Source organism: Lepus europaeus, chromosome 6 (genome assembly GCF_033115175.1).
Source record: "Lepus europaeus isolate LE1 chromosome 6, mLepTim1.pri, whole genome shotgun sequence".
In the NCBI taxonomy this organism is placed as follows: domain Eukaryota; kingdom Metazoa; phylum Chordata; class Mammalia; order Lagomorpha; family Leporidae; genus Lepus; species Lepus europaeus.
Window position 1 is genome coordinate 16,960,212 of NC_084832.1, and position 19,570 is coordinate 16,979,781.

A 19,570-nucleotide genomic window follows, 5' to 3' on the forward strand; every position below is an offset into this window, starting at 1 on the left:
TATGTGCTTACTGTAAATGGTGTGTTGTGTGTCTGATACAGCTGATCACATGTGTGGACTCTCGTGCCTTAGTCTGGCCATCTGCTTTGTTGTTTTAAAATGTTTAATTGGAGGAAATGCTGGTCTCGAAAAAGTTTTGCCTTGTTGGTCTTGGTGAGCAATATATGCTTTGCCTCTGGTTGTTTTGAAATGAATACTCTAAAGCTTTGTTATTTGTTCCCCTTGTCCACTCTACATTCTTTCTCTTGCTTCTCCCAGCCAACCTCAGCTTTGTAAGAATCCTTACCATGAATTTTTTAATTATCCGTAATAAATAGCTTCCCAAAGCAAGCACCATCATAGAACGTGAATTTGAGGACTGAGGGAAAAGTTAAATTTGCTACAGTTTGGAGGAATTTGATTATGGAATTGAACTTGTTTTGAGGGTTGAGGATGATAATGGACACATCAGCAAATGAATTCAGTAATTACAACTCGTCTAAACTGTGGCCAAGCCATGCTAGGCATCACCTGACCCCTGCATACGGCCCTACATCTCAGAGCAGACAGGGCCTGGAGCCTCTGCTTGGCTATACATCTCTATACTTCTGTGATACCTGAGATACTGGACAAAAGATCATCTTTGCATAATCAAGTCAGGGGATGTCTATTCTAATGACAGAATCCTGACTTCCAGGTTCTCTCTTGTACCACTTTTTATTTTTGGCTCTGATATTTTTAGCTTGATGGCCAACTAAAGGCCAAAGCCAGTGGCTGTAGCTAAGCCTTCTAGATTTTCATGGAATGTCATTTCCTAATAGGGAAGTGGTTTTTGTTTTTTGTGGTTTTTTTTAAGGTAGTTTCAGAATATTTGAAAACACTGGTGATTAAACAGCAGCATGAATGCTGAGAATATAAAATTTAAGATGACTTGTGACTTTTAATTGTGGTCATATGTAATTTTATAATTTCAGCTTAGCAAGCTCCAATAGAATATGGAAAAGTATCTTAATGCAGGATTTTTTTCTTCTATTTAATGTACAAATAGTTGACTAATTTTACCTTCATTAAAACCACTTATTAATATCATAGAACTAACATTTACCACTGGAATTGAACTGGTATTTGAAAACATCTTAAAAAAGAAAGGCATTTTGTTCAACATCTTCTGCAAATCCAAGCTGTATAGGTACTAAAAATCCCAGCTCCTGAGGTGTGTGAGGTGGAAGAGAGATGTGGAAGAGAGATGTGTCCCCGGGGCCAGCCTGCAGCCACACACCTTGGAAATGGCCTTTTCCATTTCCTAGGATGCCATCTTTGTTTGGAAAAAACACCCAACACTTTGGAGATTCGACTCCAAAATGATATCACAGGTGTCAAGTTTCTCCTAGATCTGGCTTTGTATGCTGAGAGTCTGGACAGTCAGTCAAGCACTGGGCCTCTAATCAAGCATTCAGTTTCCTGGGACGTACGGATTCAGATTTCACAGCTCTAGCCATGAACCCCCTTCTCCAGACTCCACGTCAGCTAGACTTTTTTTTTTTTTTTTTGGACAGGCAGAGTGGACAGTGAGAGAGAAAGACAGAGAGAAAGGTCTTCCTTTTCCATTGGTTCACCCTCCAATGGCCGCCGCGGCCAGTACACCGCGCTGATCTGATGGCAGGAGCCAGGTTCTTACCCTGGTCTCCCATGGGGTGCAGGGCCCAAGCACTTGGGCCATCCTCCACTGCCTTCCCGGGCCACAGCAGAGAGCTGGCCTGGAAGAGGGGCAACCGGGACAGAATCCGGTGCCCCGACCGGGACTAGAACCCTGTGTGCCGGCACCGCAAGGCGGAGGATTAGCCTAGTGAGCCGCGGCGCCGGCTAGCTAGACTTTTTTTTAAGTAAGCAATGAAAGAACAAGAAAGGAAACACAAGGGGAACATATGTCCTGTTGTTCTGGATTTCTTTGTTTTAAAAAAATATGCTTTTCCAAAGATTTTTATTTAACCTCTTCTCCATGTTGATAAGAGAGAAGGATAAAAATGATCATATTTTGAAACTTCATATGCACTTAGCATCTATCTACTAAATTTATTGCTTAAAATTTTAATTATTTACATAAGTTGGGCTTTTTCTTCTTAAGATGATACATAGATTCTAACTAAGAGATGAGTTTTTCAGGAAATAGTGAAATAGTTCTAGTGGTAAAACATTAAATTTCTAAACAAAATTTTCCTTTATGCTTCTATGGATACATACATTTCATATAAAATTTGGTTCAGTGGTCAAGAATTAAATGACGCTAAAGTTTTAAAGCTGACTTAAAATAGTTTTATGAAAGTTCTTCAAAATTCCTGGAAAATGCATATTTGTGAAAAAACTGCAGAGATGTCAACTTTTTGCACCAAAATAAATTTATCTTTTAGGTCTATCATTTTGCAATGTTTTTGAATTCCTTCATAAAAGCTTCAATACTTAAGTATTTTATATGGTGTTGAATGGCTAAAATACCTCAAAACTTAAAAACATCACAAATGCTTGCTTGCTATTTAAAAATTGTGCATTGTCATTTTCTGCTTAGGGATATAATAATGTGTCTGTTTAATTCTTTTCTAACATATTTTAAAACCTTATTTCAGGAAAGGAAAATGAACAGAAGTTAAACAACGTGCATATAATGAAAACTCTGAAGAATAACTCCTCCCTCACTAAAGAAATAAGAACAGTCCTGGAGCAGAGCTTGGTGGAGAAACTGGAAGGCCTGGGGATTAATGCGGTACGTCCAATCATTCTGGGAATATTTGCGGGCCTTGCTGTAGTTTGCTTTCCACATAAGAAACAATCAGCAAAGAGGATGTATCTGGTCTGTCCATTGGAGACCAGAGGCTAACACAGCCTACTTTATTTATCAGTCAGTCACTTAGATGTCATTCACTGTGTGCCTGGCACGTTCCTAAGACCTTAACAAGTATTAACTAATTTAAATGTAGAACAGCCCTCTGAGATGAGAGATGTCAGCTCTGTTTTACAGAAAGGTCAAGTAACTTGACAAAGGTCATGTGGAGATAGTGAAGGAGCTAGGGTTTGTATGATGGCAGCTGCTGTGCTGCCTGTGTCCTGATAATTAGCACCAAATCTTGCATATTACAAAATCAGCACTTTTTTTTTTAACTTTTATTTAATGAATATAAATTTCCAAAGTACAGCTTATGGATTACAATGGCTTCCCCCCCCCCATAACTTCCCTCCCACCCGCAACCCTCCCCTCTCCCGCTCCCTCTCCCCTTCCATTCACATCAAGATTCATTTTCAATTCTCTTTATATACAGAAGATCAATTTAGTATATATTAAGTAAAGATTTCAACAGTTTGTACCCACATAGAAACACAAAGTGAAACATACTGTTTGAGTACTAGTTACAGCATTAAATCACAACGTATAGCACATTAAGGACAGAGATCCCACATGAGGAGCAAGTGCACAGTGACTCCTGTTGTTGACCCAACAAATTTACACTCTATTTTATGGCGCCAGTAACCACCCTAGGCTCCCGTCATGAGTTGCCAAGGCTATGGAAGCCTTCCGAGTTCGCCGACTCTGATCATATTTAGACAAGGCCATATTCAAAGTGGAAGTTCTCTCCTCCCTGCAGAGAAAGGCACCTCCCTCTTTTTTTTTTTTTTTTTTTAAGGGAAAGGGCTTATTGGGGAACACCCAACTGACCGGAAAGCTGATTCCAGTCCAGACTGGGAGAAAAGTCACTCATCTTTTGTAGGTAGAGGGATTTGTCTGTAGAGAAATTTTGAACAATTATACAGCATCAAGTGGGGAAGAGGACCATCAGTACACACAGGTTGGGAGTAGAGCCGTTGATGGTAGATTAGAGGTTATGATTACAAAGAAATGAGGCCCAAGTGCACTAGACAGGGAGAACAAAGGACAGAGTCATTATTAGAGGAGCTAAGGAAGGTGCTGTCTAAGCTACAATTAAATTTTCTGATTGAGAGGCAAATAGAACCTGACAGAAGGGGCTTGATAATGATCTGTTGGGCTTTAGGCCTTGTAAGTTAAGAGGCCCAGACCTATCTATCTCTTCACATGGGGTACATCCTAAGGGAGGTGTGAACCTCCTAGGGGAAGGCACCCTGTTGACTTTCATTACTTAGCTGGTCTGGGAGGAGAGCTGGTCAGGTAAAGGCAGGTGGCATCTCTAACAAGAAATTTATAGTTCTGCCTGCAATGTTGCTGACCCTACTTGGCCATCCCCTCAGCTGCAGTGGTCACTTTGGAAGCTGGACTGAGTGAAGGGCTTTTCAGCTTAGAGCCAATATTATCTGTGGCTCTGACCTGGGCATCCTTCGACTCCAGGGCAGGTCCATTTCCAGTGATCCAACTCTTGGCAGAGCTGCCAGGGCTCTTCACAAGCTGACTTCTGCTGAAGCCCAGGCTTACCACATTGAAAGCCACTGCAGTAGACTGGCCTATTGGGTCTCCTTGAGGGCAGATCACTGTACAGATCAGCCATTAATAGGCCTGCCACCCATTGCTTCTGATGCCGAGCTTTCTTTTCCTCCTGGTTTGTGTTAAAGCAGACCAGAGGATGCAAGTCAAGGGAGTGCCCAAGTCCCATCTCTAATCTTCGGTGGCCTAAACTACAAGTCTATAGTCACAGGCATGTTCTGTAGTAGTTTTTCTAAGGTAGACAATGCCCATGAGGAAAATTATATTCTTACTTTAAGAATAAACTTTCTTTCCCTTTGGTCTGAAAGGGAGGTTTTTTTCTACTTACTGTTTACTTCGCTGATGGCGAAGTAAATCTAGCTATGAGATTATTATTTAAGTTCTTATTTTGGCTATGCTATTACAGAAAAATGTTAGCCATCTCTTTTATAAGGTCTAAAGATTAAATTGTGCGTCCTACAGATTCCTTCATAATAGAATTAGTTTCCTACCTTGAAGAGAATAGAGAAATGAAAGAACAAGTTGGACTCTGGCCTCAGAATCAGCCCTTAAGGCATTCGGATCTGGCTGAAGAGCCCATGAGAGTATTGTAGGCATGGAAAGCCAAGATACCATGGAAAAGAAAAAAAAAAAAAAAAAAAAAGAAGAAGACCTAAATGAAAGATCTCTGTGAGTGAGATCCCAGTGGAAAGAACGGGGCCATCAAAGAAGGAGGTACCTTTCTCTGAAGGGAGGAGAGAACTTCCACTTTGACTATGACCCTATCGGAATAAGATCAAAGTCAGCAAACTCTAAAGGCTTCCATAGCCCTGGCAACTCATGACTAGAGCCTAGGGAGATTACTGACGCCATGAACAGGAGTGTCAAATTGTTAAGTCAGCAACAGAAGTCACTGTGTACTTACATCCCATGTGGGATCTGTCCTTAATGTGTTGTCTAATGTGCAGTGATGCTATAACTAGTACTGAAACAGTATTTTTACACTTTGTGTTTCTGCGTGGGTACAAACTGATGAGGTGTTTACTAATTATATACTGAATCGATCTTCTGTCTATAAAGATAATTGGAAATGAAAAAAAAAAACCTGGTGTTAAATTGGAAATGGCATAGAAAATTAATTAAATTTTTAATAAAAATATTATGTAGGATCTCTGTCTTTAATGTGCTGTACACTCTTATTTAATGCTATAACTAGTACTCCAACAGTATTTTTTTTCACTTTGTGTTGCTATATGGGGGCAAACTGGTGAAATCGTTACCTAATATATACTAAACTGATCTTCTGTATATAAAGAGAATTGAAAATGAATCATGATGTGATTGGAAGGGGAGAGGGAGCGGGAAAGGGGAGGGTTGTGGGTGGGAGGGAAGTTTTGGGAGGGGGAAGCCATTGTAACCCATAAGCTGTACTTTGGAAATTTATATTCATTAAATAAAAGTTTAATTAAAAAAAAAGAAAGAAAGAACAAGTTGGGCTTAGAATAGAGAAATGAGGGAGCAAGTCCTAGATCGCTTGCTGACAATAGCAATATTACATGATACTTAGCAAACCGTTTCAACCATTAGATAACAACTTAATAAAACATTTACCAGAAGGTCCAATGCCTTCTCTAAATTTTAAGAATCATGTATTTGAAAACACCTCTTAAATATCTAACATGGTGTAGTTTGTTTAACCAGTAAACTTAAGCACAACCATATAAAATGTTTTTAGTTTCTTTCTACCAACAAGTATAAAACATATGATACAGAGATTCAGGTCACACGAATTAAAATGTATCTTTGATTGATTTTAGCAGCTTAAATTTATGGACAATCTTATCTATAAGCCAATTAAAATAAAACTCTTAATAAAATTTTTCCATGCGTACATACAATATGTACACACAAATAAATGGGTGGGTGGATTGTGATTCCCACATTGAATCATTTTGGTACATCATATTACATATGGACATTTACATATAAAATGTATGCAAATTAATTGAATTTGATGAACTTATATAACTGTATCATGTGTTTACAAATGTATATATATGTGTGTGTGCATGAACCTAAGTATATACATGTACATGTGTATGTATATAGTAGTATATGTGTGTGTGTATAGGTATCTGTATTTGTACTTAGGTGTATATAGATATGTGTGTGAAGAATGTATATAGGTATGTACATTTGTGCATATACATGTATAGTGGTACTTGGATGTACATGTGTATGTATATAGTAGTGTGTGTGTGTGTGTGTGTGTATAGGTATCTGTATTTGTACTTAGGTGTATATAGATATGTGTGTGAAGAATGTATATAGGTGTGTACATTTGTGCATATACATGTATAGTGGTACTTGGATGTACATGTGTATGTATATAGTAGTGTGTGTGTGTGTGTGTGTATAGGTATCTGTATTTGTACTTAGGTGTATATAGATATGTGTGTGAAGAATGTATATAGGTGTGCACATTTGTGCATATACATGTATAGTGGTACATGGATGGATGTGTGAGTACACAGGTTTGTGTGTATGTGGATATTTTTATGTATATACATATTTGTGTACTCATGTGTGTATGAGGGTACTTCAAAAGGTTTGTGGCAAAGTGGAATTAAAAAAATGAGTTTATTTTGGTGCAAAAGTTTCTTGAAGTCCATGCATTGTTTTCTCATAATATGCATTTTCCACATATTACCAAAATTTTTTGGTACTAAAATAAATTCATATCTATATTCCATGCATTTTTTTTAAAGTAGTCTTGTGTATTTACTTGTACTTACATGGATGTGTGTGTGTGTACACGTGTGTGTGATCTGTGACTACACCCAGGTGATGAGACTGAGTATTTCCAACACCCTTGAAGACCTTCTTCTATGCTTTCCTAGTCAATATCACCCCCTACTCTCCAATAAGAGGTAGCAGGTATTCATACAAGTGGGATTATATATTGTGTAGTACTTTGTTTCTTCTTTTGCATATGGTTCCTGTTCATATGATCCATACTTGTTGTCTTTGTTCTTCATTCACACTGGGGCTTTCTGTTTGTGCATACCCTGCAGGTCATCTCTCCCCTGGCTGATGGAAATTTGGGTTTCCACTTTAGGGATCTTGGCTATCAGTTCTTGTACATGTCTTTTGGTGGGTATAGGCCTTCCTTTTTCTTGGATATATATCTAGGAATGAAATTGCCAGACCAAAGGGTAGGCTTATGTTTAGTATTACAGGTACTACCAAATAATTTTCCAAAGTGTCTATGCCAGCTCACTATTCCTGAGAGTACATGAGAGTCCAGTAGCTCCACATCTTTCCCCAACTCTTAGTATTGTCAATTTTAAAACTTTCCATTTACACTCTTCTAGAGCAAGGAAATCAAAGCCATTCATCCAATATCTGTAGTTCTCTGCAAGTTGTTTCTTGAAACTAATTTTTCATGTTGGTTATTTGCATGTTTTAGGGGTTTTAATTTTAATTGGGACATTTCATTTTATCCTAAGATTATGAAGGATTCTGTTCCTTTCTCCCCTAGATGCATGGAGAAGTATTTTGGCTAGTTTATTTCCTGGGCATGTTTGTCATTCTAGACTTTACATATTGGATTTGAAAACAGTGATTTGGAGATCTAACTATTTCCAGTTGGATTAGTTGTACCAGTATGATCAGATGAATGATCCATCTTTTCCCCATTTATTTGAAATAACACTTTTATCATATAGGACATTCCTATGTAAATTTGAAGTTTTCAGCCATTTCACTGTTTTATTGTAATCCTTTGCCAACATAATACTTATTTATTGTATCTTTGTCTTGCATTTTAGTATCTCCTATAGCTCATCCCGTCTTCATTAGTTACTTGAAAAACTTCTTGATGGTTCTTCCATATTTTATTTTCCAGTGAAGTTTACAAACAACTTCTCTAGCTCTAGAATAACCCCCATTGGGATTTGGATTGAAATGACTTGACATTTTTATATTGATTAGGAAAGATTGACGTGTGCACTGTATTAGATATTCGATGCAGTTACATGGTAGGAAGACAGACATTAACAGATGATCAGACAGTTGACCGATCTTTGTGTGATTATATGAAGTGAAGCAAAGGATGTGTGGAGGGGATTGACTGTATAACTGAGATCCGAGAAAATTTCTTCTTGGATGTGGTACTTAACCTGATGATGGAGTTTCTGTACTGGACAACCAGATGCTGAGCCACTCCCAGGGATGGGAAGACAGGGTAGTGGGGATAAGGATGGATATGTGGGCCTGAGATACTGTTATTAAATAAATAGATCTTTAACTAGTTTTTCTTCTATCTAGATTCCCATCAATTCCAGATAAATTTTCTCAAATCATCTCTTCAACTATGCTACTTCCATAACTGGAAGTAACCTCTGGTGACTTTTCTCTTCCCTGTAGAATAACTTTTAAGCTTTTCATGTTTGCCTTCAGCCTCCTTTTCTGGTTCTATCAGCTGGACCTCTGTAGCAATAGCCTTTGGGACATGCCATGTCTGTTTCTGCCCCAACATGTGCCTTTCCCACAAAGTATCCCTCCTTGTTCCTACTTGTTTGACTCAATCCATCCTTCAGGGCACAGCTCAGCCTCTCTGGCTGCCAGGACCTCCAGTGGCCTCCCTCTCTCCTTCAAATTCCTCTGGCTCGTGGATGCATTTGGTTGTTACTGCACACAACACTGTATGGTTGGCTAACCAGTCATAAATAGTCAGACACGTGCCTTATGTGTCCAGCTGCACTGTGAACTGCTTTTGGGGCCAGGAACAGAATGTTCCATATTGAGGGCATCCCCCATCCTCCATGCAGCTGGAGCCCAGAAAGGATGGATTGAAACAGTGGTATAGTTAATGCCAACATATGCCTATGAAATGAAAAAAAAAAAAAATCCCAGGGTAACTGATTAACTTCACATCACACTCCTTCAGGATATACGTGGTATTCCGACTGATCGCTTGAACAGAGTGTTAAGAACCGTGGAATCAGCCAGACATGAACGGGAAAGACAAATACCGAACATGCAACAAATTCGAGAACTCATTGGCCATCAGGTCAGCTGCAAAATTGAGGAGAGAACATTGCTGTCTTCAGGTAAGCCTGTCCCCAACTGCCATTTTATTGCTGCAGGTAGGGGCTTAATTGTATAATCTTGTCACAATTTTAAAGGGTTTGCAAACATTGCAGTGGCACTTCACTGGCAAACGTCTTCCTCTTTGTACTGTTAAATGCTGGGCCACAGATTTTGTTAAAAAAAAAAAAAAAAACAACATTGGAGTCTAGACTCCAGAAACCTAGAGATAGGCTTGTTCATTTCCACAGCAGTATTGACAGTGTTGAAGATTTAGTTTTGCTTTTTACTTACTGAGAAAAAGGCAATGGAGTCTTAAGCATGACAATACTATTACAGATAAGTTCAGAGTTCCTCAGATGGACACCCTTTCAACTGGAGAAGTACCCAAAGCGATACAACTTCCTCCCAAAAACAGACTGTTGGTTAGACAAAGACCTGTGTTCACTGATAGGACCTCTGTTCCAAAGTGAGTATTTCCAGCTGCCAGACTTCTTTTATTAATGTTTGTCTTCATCCGCTCGGGCTTCCACAACAATCTACCATGGACCGCGTAGCTTAAAGCACAGAGCTTTATTTTCTCACAGTCCTGGAGACTGGAATTTGAGCTCAGGGTGCCGGCATGGTGGAGTCTGTTTAGGGCTCTCATTCTGCCCTGCGTACAGCCGCCTTCTCACTGTGTCCTCAGATAGGACAGTGAGAGAGCTAGAGTCTCCCTTCCTCTTCCCATAAGGGCACTCATCCATCAGGAGGGCCCCACCCTCATGGCCTCACTGAAGTCTAATCACCTGCCAAAGCCCCTGCTTCCAGAAGCCATCACACTGGGGCCACAGTTCGGCATGGGGGGCAGCCCCATAATGGTGTTGGGCCCGTGAGACAATCACACTTGGAATTCCTGTATCTCATTGCTACTGGGAGACTTGTTACAATTCTCTCTCTTTAATATACCAAAAAATCACCAATTCCATAAAATTTTTCTTTATACTATTCATTCATGCAGTTTAGAAATATTTTTGTTGTTTTTTTAGAATTAAGAAAAATACAGTGGAAGATAATTTTCCCAGAAAGTCTTCAACTCTTACGTGAGTACTTGGGGAAAGGAGGGTCATATTAAAAATTCTTCTAACTGAATGTTCTTTTCATTGTAAATTGGTACCATCATTGTGGCTGACTGAAGCTCTACTTGTTAGACATCATTAACTTATGGTTCTTTTCTGACAGGTCTTCGTCTCCTTCTCAGTTATTATATAAATCAGCAGTACTAAGGAGCCATGCCATAGGCATCCCCCTTCCCTGACCCCACCTCACCCTATAGGGTGATTTTAATTAATTAAATCATATGGATGATGTGACTTTGAATGGCTTTACCATGAGAGTGTACATCCGTTTCAGGTGGCATTTTAGTGTTTCAGCTACTGGTCGACGTTAATGATCCGAGACCTTACTCTGTTAGGTTCTCTTACAAAACCAAGAAGCTAGCTCGGTTGCTTCATCAGCTGTGTGTCGCTGACTCAGCTGATTGGTGTTTAAAGCCTCAGGTTTCTCATCTGTATTATGGATAACGCTGCCTTTTACCCAGGCTTTTTCTACATACTAAATGAGAATATATGAAAGGCTCAGCGCTTATACTCAAACTAGAGTTATAGTATGGTGATTAATTATGACCAAGACTAATTTTATAATTAAATTTTATCATAATTGCCTTATTCTGGAGATATCAGACCATAAATGTCTGTTCACTGAGGCACTGAGGGACAAATCATTCACCCTTCAGAAGCACTTTTCATGTGTGGATGTTTATGGGAAGAGCTTTATGTCATGGGATGTAGCAGGACTGGATCAACACTTATGACTGACACATTGCCTGGGATTTAGGTGCTCGATGAGTAATCTTCAAATGAACAGACACTGCTCTGAGCCTCTATTTCATTTTAAAATGGGGGTGAATTCCCGTGATAATACAAATGAGATTGCGTATGTAAAAGCACCCTGCAAGGTGCAGTGTGAAGGTTGGTTGTAGGCAATGACATTGTCTTAAAAGATGGGGCGGTTTTATGGTGATACCTGTTTGTCTTCCCCTGAGAAGTGTTCCTCTTAGGTATGTAAAAACCAGAGTAGAAAAAAACACAGAGTGGAAAGAATCCACACACTTGGGTTGAGAAGGGAAAAGTGGGGACTTCGGTCCACCTGGATCCACGTGCCTCGGGTCTGGCAGATCTAGAAGAGCAGTGACCACTCTGCCTCGTGTGGGATTGGGCCTCAAGGCCATCTTGTCTGTGATCCACCTGCACCACCACACCCAGGCATTGTTGGTGGTGCTGCTCTCTGCGTGGGGACGGTCCTACCGCTTTCAGAGGCCCATTGTCTGTCAATCTTGATCTGTGTAGGACCCCTCCCTTCAGTTCGGAGGAGGAGCTGGATGAAGAGGACATCATCCAGATGTACTCGTCCCCAGACCTACTTCCTGTGAAGTCCTCTAAAAGCAACAAGAGTAACGTTGCACAGGCCGCCGCCAAAAGTGACACTGACTGGACCGAGTGCAGCGAAGTAGAGGAACTGAACGTTTTCCCCAAACCTGCAGGTGAGCTTTGATGGTTGAAAAACCTCCTGGGAATTTCAGTTAGGGCAGGGGTCCTCACCAGGTGCTGGGAGAGTGTGTGAGCAGGAGAGAGGGCTGATCCAGAAGGTGCTGCTCAGGAACACGGGCAGTGCTTAGCAACCAACCCATGGCCAAGGGGAAGGAGGAAGGAACTGGGACTGCCACAGTGAGGCACCCCACACAGCGGGGCCCGAAGCACAGAAATTGCCACAGCATGGCTCCCTGCTAGCAGGGCTGGTTCTGTGCGAGGGTTGTGAGGGAAGGACCTGCTGTGCGCTGCCGTCCTTGGATGGCTGTCTCCTCCCTGCGTTCTGCACCCAGATCTCCCAAGATCCTAAGGGCACCGGTCACACTGGAATAGAGTCCACCCTACGAACGACCTTACTTTGGTTGACCTCTTTAAGGAATCCTGTTTCCAAATACGGTCACATTCTAAGGTGCTGGGGGTGAGGACTTTAACATGTGAATTTGAGGGGACACAGCTCAACCTGTAACACTGGACAACCATGGGAATGGTTGTTACAGTCCACTGTGCTGCCTTTTAGAATGGGTCAGTTCTACACAGTCCTGCTCTGTGAGTGCTGGCAATTTGCTGAAGAGAAGTAGTGGGTCCGTTTTTGTTTTTAAAGAAATTTTATCTACTGTAATTTTTAAAACTACATCTTAAATATCAGATATAATTAACCTATGATTTGTATGTAATTTTCATAGACAGCCATCCCGCTGTACCTGCGGTGGATTGGTTCCAGGCCGCACCCCATAATAAGCCTGCAGGTATGCAAATCCCTTAGTTGGAAAGACATGGTGTGTGTTTGTAACCCACACACTTCCTCTGTGCACTATAACTCATTGCTCAGTTACCTATAATACCTAGCACAATGCAAATGCCATGCAAATAGCTGATATACTAGATTGTTTAGGGAATCATGACAAGAAAAAAAAAGTCTTTACATGATCAATACAAACATGATTGTTTTCCCTTAGTATTTCTGACCCATGGTTTGTTGAATCCACAGATGTGGAGGGCCAACTTTGCCATATATTTGTACAATTATGTAATGTATAACTGGTTGACTTAAAAAACAATTCATTCTGTTTTTGAAAATGCCATCCCTGTCGGTTGCTTCACTGAAGTTAGAGTTTCTGAACATATATCGTAGTGAGATCAAGCTTCATTAAGATGAAAACGCGATAGCTCCTTGTCTGGAGGAGCATGGTTTATCTTGTTTTATAAGATATTATAAGTTTTGGCTGGCGCCGTGGCTCAATAGGCTAATCCTCCGCCTTGCGGCACCGGCACACCGGGTTCTAGTCCCGGTCGGGGCACCGATCCTGTCCCAGTTGCCCCTCTTCCAGGCCAGCTCTCTGCTGTGGCCCAGGAGTGCAGTGGAGGATGGCCCAAGTGCTTGGGCTCTGCACCCTCATGGGAGACCAGGAGAAGCACCTGGCTCCTGCCATCGGATCAGCGCGGTGTGCTGGTCGCAGCGCGCCAGCCGTGGCGGCCATTGGAGGCTGAACCAACGGCAAAAAGGAAGACCTTTCTCTCTGTCTCTCTCTCTCACTGTCCACTCTGTCTGTCAAAAAAAAAAAAAGTTTTAACTTTTACTCAACCCCCAAATCTATCAGTTGATTTTACATGAATAATATATCATTGAATGTAAAGCTTAGACACTTTCAGCATTGCCTTTAAGGTTGTTTTGGAACTGAAGATACAAATTTTTAACTGTTTTCCATTGATTCTATAGGAACTTCCGTCAAAACACTAACTGAACAAGTTGAGAAAACAGCTCCACATCACAGAAATGGGACTAAGCCAGCTGGTGGGGTTAGTGTTCCTGAGATGTTCGTCAAAAAGGAAGAATTGCAAGAACTAAAGGTGAGACCACTTTTGCTCGCCTAGCATGCATTAATTCATCTTTTGTACTAATACACCTTAATCTGCATTTTTCACAGTGAAGTATAAAACACAATCTTTAGTATAGAAGTTGATATTTTCACCTTATCTTCAGTGTTGTGTTTCTTTCCATTCCGTGGAGAATCTGAGCTATTGAAGTGATAACTGGTGCTAGACATCATTTGCATATCACACTTAACAGGTTTGCAAACTCCTGTCATGTGTATGTATGCTGCGTGTGGATCCTTCTTGTACAAAGAGCTCTGTGACTGGCTAGAACCCGGGGCCTCCACAGTCGCATCCAGGCACATCCAGAAATGGGGGCCTGACACTTCCTGGGTGGTTCTGACCCCCAGGGCCTGGACTTGTGGCTGTGTATGGGGACCTGCCCTATTTCTGGACACAGCGCATCTGTGTGGACAGGGTCTGCCTGCGGTGGTCTCTCTTGCCTTCATTTTTCACTGAGATTTAATTTTTATCCTAATTTTCACTCAGACTTAATTCTTACCCTATTTATTCATGGAATCCAGAACTTCCCACCAAATTACTTTCATTCGTGCTACTTGTGTTACGTAAGTCAAAACATGGCCAAAAAAAAAAAAAAAAAAAAAAGAAAGAAAAAGAAAAAAAGAGTTGTGTGTCTGTCAAGAGACAGTTAAGTGTCTTCCTTTGGAAAGCACTCAAAATCTGCTTTTCTCAGGCAGGGGCCCTTTGCACGGGGCTCCCATGTGAGGTCACTCACCCTGACAGTTCATACGCCTGCAATGCAATACTTCTGGAACTTTCTAAATTCATGACGGGGAAGAGTAGGAAAAATCCAGCTCCGCCATGGAACAAAGAACAGGTGACTTCTTTAGTCTTCAAGATCTGGACTCACAAGTCTACTTCAGTTCCCTGCAGAAATGGCCGCTGTAGTGCCAGCTGCTCATTAGGTCCCAGCCCGATGGCTGGGCACCGTCTCTCCTAGACACACGAATCACTCTGCACGCCTTTCTTTCAGTGCACAGATGTGGATGAAGACGACTGGGATATATCATCCCTAGAGGAAGAAAAGTCTCTGGGGAAAAGACCTGGGCGAGAACAGAAGGAACCGCCACCTGTGAAGAGTGAAGCAAATCCCACTCAACTGCTGAAGGCCTGGAGTTCACTGACCCCTAGGGGGCCCATGGGAGAAGGTTCGCTGCTTTCCTATCTTAGCCCGTTTGCCGCTTAGTTGTTCTGCTTTTCTATTAGTACCTATTTCAGTTACACTCACATTCATCAGACAGTTGGCATAACCAAGAACTTGATGCTCTTCTGCTATTTTAATAAGGACTGAGTTTGTACATAACGTGACTAAGCATTTTCATGTAACTTTAGGCCTTACCTTTGGTCTTTAAAAACTTTAGGGGGCCAGCATTGTGCTGCAGTAGATTAAACTACCACCTGCAATCCCAGCATCCCGTATCAGTGGGGCCAGTTTCAGTCCCGACTGCTCTGCTTCTGATCCAGCTCCCTGCTAATGGACCTGGGAAAAGCAGGTGGAGGATGGTCCAAATACTTGGACTGCTGCCACCCATGTAGGAAACCACAGTGTAACTCCTGGCTCCCTTGTGGCCATTTGGGGAGTGAACCAGTAGATGAGATCTCTCTTTCTCTCTGTCACTCTGCTTTACAAATAAATAAAATAAAATAAACAAATCCTAAAAAAAAATTTTTTTGTTAGTGTTGGAAATGTCCAAGCAAAACATCCCCTTTGTGCAGGTGCCCTTAGATGTTAAAATTGCCGATCTGAAAGCTGAATGAGACCATTCTTCTGGCAGTATTCCTGCAGTCCTGTTTCCCTACCAAGTATTTTTCTTGATTTTCTTCCAAGGCAGTTTCACTGTAGTCAGTGGGATGAACTATAAATGAAATCCTTCGTTAAATGGTTTCCATCCACCTAGTGTAGAGCCTGGTTAAGTCCCATAACTTAACTCTCAATTGGTTTAATTTTGAAAGTTAAAAAATTTTCTAATTAATATATTTTTTAAGATTTATTTACTTATTTGAAAGGCAGAGTTACAGAGAGACAGAGGCAGAGAGAGAGGTCTTCCATCTTCTGGTTCACTCCCCAGATGGCTGCAACAGCCAGGGCCGGGCCATTCCAAAGCCAGGAGGCAGGAGCTTCTTCAGGTCTCCCACACGGGTGCAGGGGCCCAAGGACTTGGGCCATTTTCTACTGCTTTCTCAGGCCATAGCAGAGAGCTGGATCAGACGTAGAGCAGCCAGGACTTGAACCGATGCCCACATGGGATGCCGGCACTGCAGGCAGCAGCTTTACCTGCTATGCCACAGCGCCGGCCCCTAATTAATATTTTTCATGAAAGTAATTCTTGCAGATGGTGGAAGTCAAGTTGTGTGTCAGCTGCCTTTGGTGCCTCTGGTGGGCATCTCCAGGTCTCTGGTAAGAGGCCTTGATCCTTCTGCCTTGGACATTAGCTATGGATGTCCTGCACAGAGGTGGCCTGGACTCATTCTCACCAGTCACTTAGGCCCCTCTTCATTACGTCTACGCCCAGTTTGTAAACTAATACATGTAGGTCTTTATATTTCAGTAGGTGCTCCTGTTCCCTTCACTTTGCCTTTTCTCTGCCACTCGCATGTCACCTATGTCTTCCCCTCACACTGTCAACTTATAGCACAGCCACCATGTAACCCATCAGGAAGTTATCTGTCATCGGCCTAAGGATCCACCCCAATTGTTGAAAATCAAAAGACCGCTTCAGTGGCTCAAGATCATGGCACTTTTTTATTGAAGCTCATCGACCCTAGGAAGTGTCTTTTCAACACTCATCCCAACCCGACTTGCTGGTTTTCTTCTCCTTTCTTGATATTTGTTCATTTAGAGTCACCAACAACAGCACAAATGTCCTGAGCACCCTGAACACCGGGGCCCCAGGCTGAACACGGGGGAACGGGAGAGAGGCAGGACCAAGTGCGCTCAGCCCAGGAGCTTGTAGGCTGCAGGGCAGGACCTCACAAACCGGGGTCCTGCGGGGGGTGGAGGGAGCAGAGCTGTGGCTAACTTGTGGATGGACTTCCCAGCAGCCTTCCAACATGGCTCGTGGGGGCTGGAGGGCCCCTGAGTGACGAATGACAATATGAAATTATGGATTTCTACAGGCTTGACAGTCTGTTTAACCATTGGGCCCTTCTCTTCCTCCTTTCTCCTTCCGGCTCCACAGGACTTCAAGAGAACGAATCAAACACCTTACAAAGCAGTTTAGTAACCGTGTCGGATTGGAGTGACTCTTCAGATGTATAACCGAAACTCCCGGGTCAGAAGATTCATCCAGAAGTCAACCGTCTGTCTCAGGTTTTTAGTAACCTGCCTCCACGCGTGCCATGCTCCTGCCTTAGAGCGTTTCCCACAATAACAAGGAAGCCGACTCAGAGAACAAGGATCTCTTTTACGGCACTTCATACAGTATTAAAAAACCAATTGTCCACAGTATTTTGAAGCATATAAAGGTGTTTAAGACTTCTGCTTGAAAAATAACATGTCGTTGAAGTCATAAAAGTTTGTTTTCTTCAGAACGGTACTCTAGTGTTGAGTGTATTCCTTTCCATAATTTTTAAGTCAGGCCTTTTCTTATAATTTATAGTAAATCTTGGTTTGAATTATTACAACTTTTTGAAATTTTCTTATGTGTACTGTCACACTGGAAAGTGTTTATATTATAATTCTGTTGGTATCTTTAAAACTGTATTAGTAGAATCAGTCAAATCTTACACATTAGACTGGTTATTTTTCATATAGAAGTTTTGAATTGCAACAATATAGCTAGGTCTATGTTCAATACATTCTCCTGAAGGACCTTTGTCATACTTAGCTTACTGGAAAGCATGTTGCTATTACTGTTAGGTTCTGCAGCATAATCTTTATCTTGGATATTTTATGAATAAAATATAGCTATTCTGAAAGCCAGTTATCAGAATATGAATGGAAAAGATGGGGAGTCATCACTAAATTCATGTGTATGTGGTTTGTTTTGACTTTCTGTAAAACACTCACTTCTTATTATAAAATACCTCAAAATTCATTTAGTTAATTCTTGAACATTATCAAAGGTCAGAAAATTCATATAAGCTTTTTTTTTTTTTTTTTGTAAATTTTTTACACTTTGTGATACTAACCTGTACTGTTTCCAAAAAAGTAACACTTGAAGCACATGGTTTGTTGGGTTTTGGATCTCTTCATTCCGTCAACCCTTCCAGTAAAGCCTTCCATTGTTTCCTGTGCCTGTGGCTGAGTTATTGGAGACAGTTTTTGAGTCAAACCTGTACTTGTGCTATGTCACACCCCAGCCTGACATCAGGATGAATCTTTGTCTTCACCCGCCCACGGCTGTTTGCACTTGTAGCTCATTCCTAGCCTCAAAAATATCCTTCCAACTTCTCTTCATGCAGATACAAGGGGTCTTCAGAAAGTTGCTAGAAAATGCATAGTATGAAAAAATGAAGCAAGAATTCAAAAATCTTTTATATCAGTGGCCAGCATTGTGATGGCAGGTTCACCTGCTTCCTGCGACTCCTGCATCTCATATGAGCTCCAGTTCAAGTCCCGGCTCCTCCACTTCTGATCCAGCTTCCTGCTGTTGCGGCTGGGAAGGTAGTGGAAGATGGCTCAAGTATTTGGGCCCTGCCACCCACATGGGAGACCTGTATGGAGTTCCAGGCTCCTGGTTTTGGCCTGGCCCAGTCCTGGCTGTTGCAGCCATCTAGGGACTGAACCAGCACATGGAAGGTCTCTCCCTTCCTTTCTTTCTCCCTCCCTCCCTCTGTCCCTTTTTGTAACTTTGCCTTTCAAATAAATACATACAATCTTTAAAAAAATTTTAGATCCAAGTAAACTCACCTTTTAATTGCATTTTCCATGAACGTTTTGAAGTAACTCGTGTACTCACTTTATTTGTATGTTTCTTAGATTTAATAAACATCAAATTTTCATGAGTAGTAAATAGAAAACTTACAATAAGTAGTAAATTGAAAAGAGCAGCAGCCTATAAAAAGGCACCAGCCCAGAGATGGCCCATGGGTAACTTTGTTCATTCATTTATTTAACAGATATTTAGCCAGTTGGTGGTTTTTAACATGTGTTAGTTCATTAACTAGAACACCTCTGAGACATAATTATTGTTCTAATCCACAGCCTAAATATGTGAGAAATTGAGTTATTAAGTAATTCTCCAAAGGCCATACAGCAAGAAGTAGCAATCACAGACTTTAAATCAGGTCTCTGTTGCCAGGTTGTCTACCAAGTCTGCACTCCTGAGTGGAAATGTTAACACACCTCTGCTCAGTAAGCCCAGTACTGAAACAAGGTCCATACCCCACGTCAGAAAGGCCAGTCCTTTTACTTCTCTGCGTAGTACTGGCATTTTTCCCTATTAGATTGGGTTTGTTCAGTTTTCTCTGGACTGCTACCCTCTGTTGCCCGTCTTGGATGTCCAGCCAACCAGTATCTGATGACTAACAGAGCTCTTCTGTAGCTTCATCCCCTCCCTCCCTAACATCTTCTATCAAAGGAAACATTTCTCTCACTCAGACTTTGATTTAAAAA

At 41.5% G+C, this 19,570-nt stretch overlaps 1 protein-coding gene across 2 annotated transcripts in view; it reads left to right on the plus strand.

Moving 5' to 3' along the window:
- Positions 1-18,874, plus strand: part of DZIP1 (DAZ interacting zinc finger protein 1) — a 55,224-nt gene extending 36,350 nt beyond the window's left edge. For both annotated transcript variants that reach the window (XM_062194023.1, XM_062194024.1), the window contains 9 exons: positions 2,601-2,737; positions 9,354-9,516; positions 9,833-9,962; positions 10,522-10,575; positions 11,881-12,074; positions 12,804-12,866; positions 13,838-13,968; positions 14,987-15,161; positions 17,193-18,874. In XM_062194023.1, coding sequence (XP_062050007.1) covers positions 2,601-2,737; positions 9,354-9,516; positions 9,833-9,962; positions 10,522-10,575; positions 11,881-12,074; positions 12,804-12,866; positions 13,838-13,968; positions 14,987-15,161; positions 17,193-17,272 — 1,127 coding nt within the window. In that variant the 3' untranslated portion in view covers positions 17,273-18,874. The remainder of the gene's footprint in view (positions 1-2,600; positions 2,738-9,353; positions 9,517-9,832; positions 9,963-10,521; positions 10,576-11,880; positions 12,075-12,803; positions 12,867-13,837; positions 13,969-14,986; positions 15,162-17,192) is intronic.
- Positions 18,875-19,570: the final 696 nt, after the last annotated feature.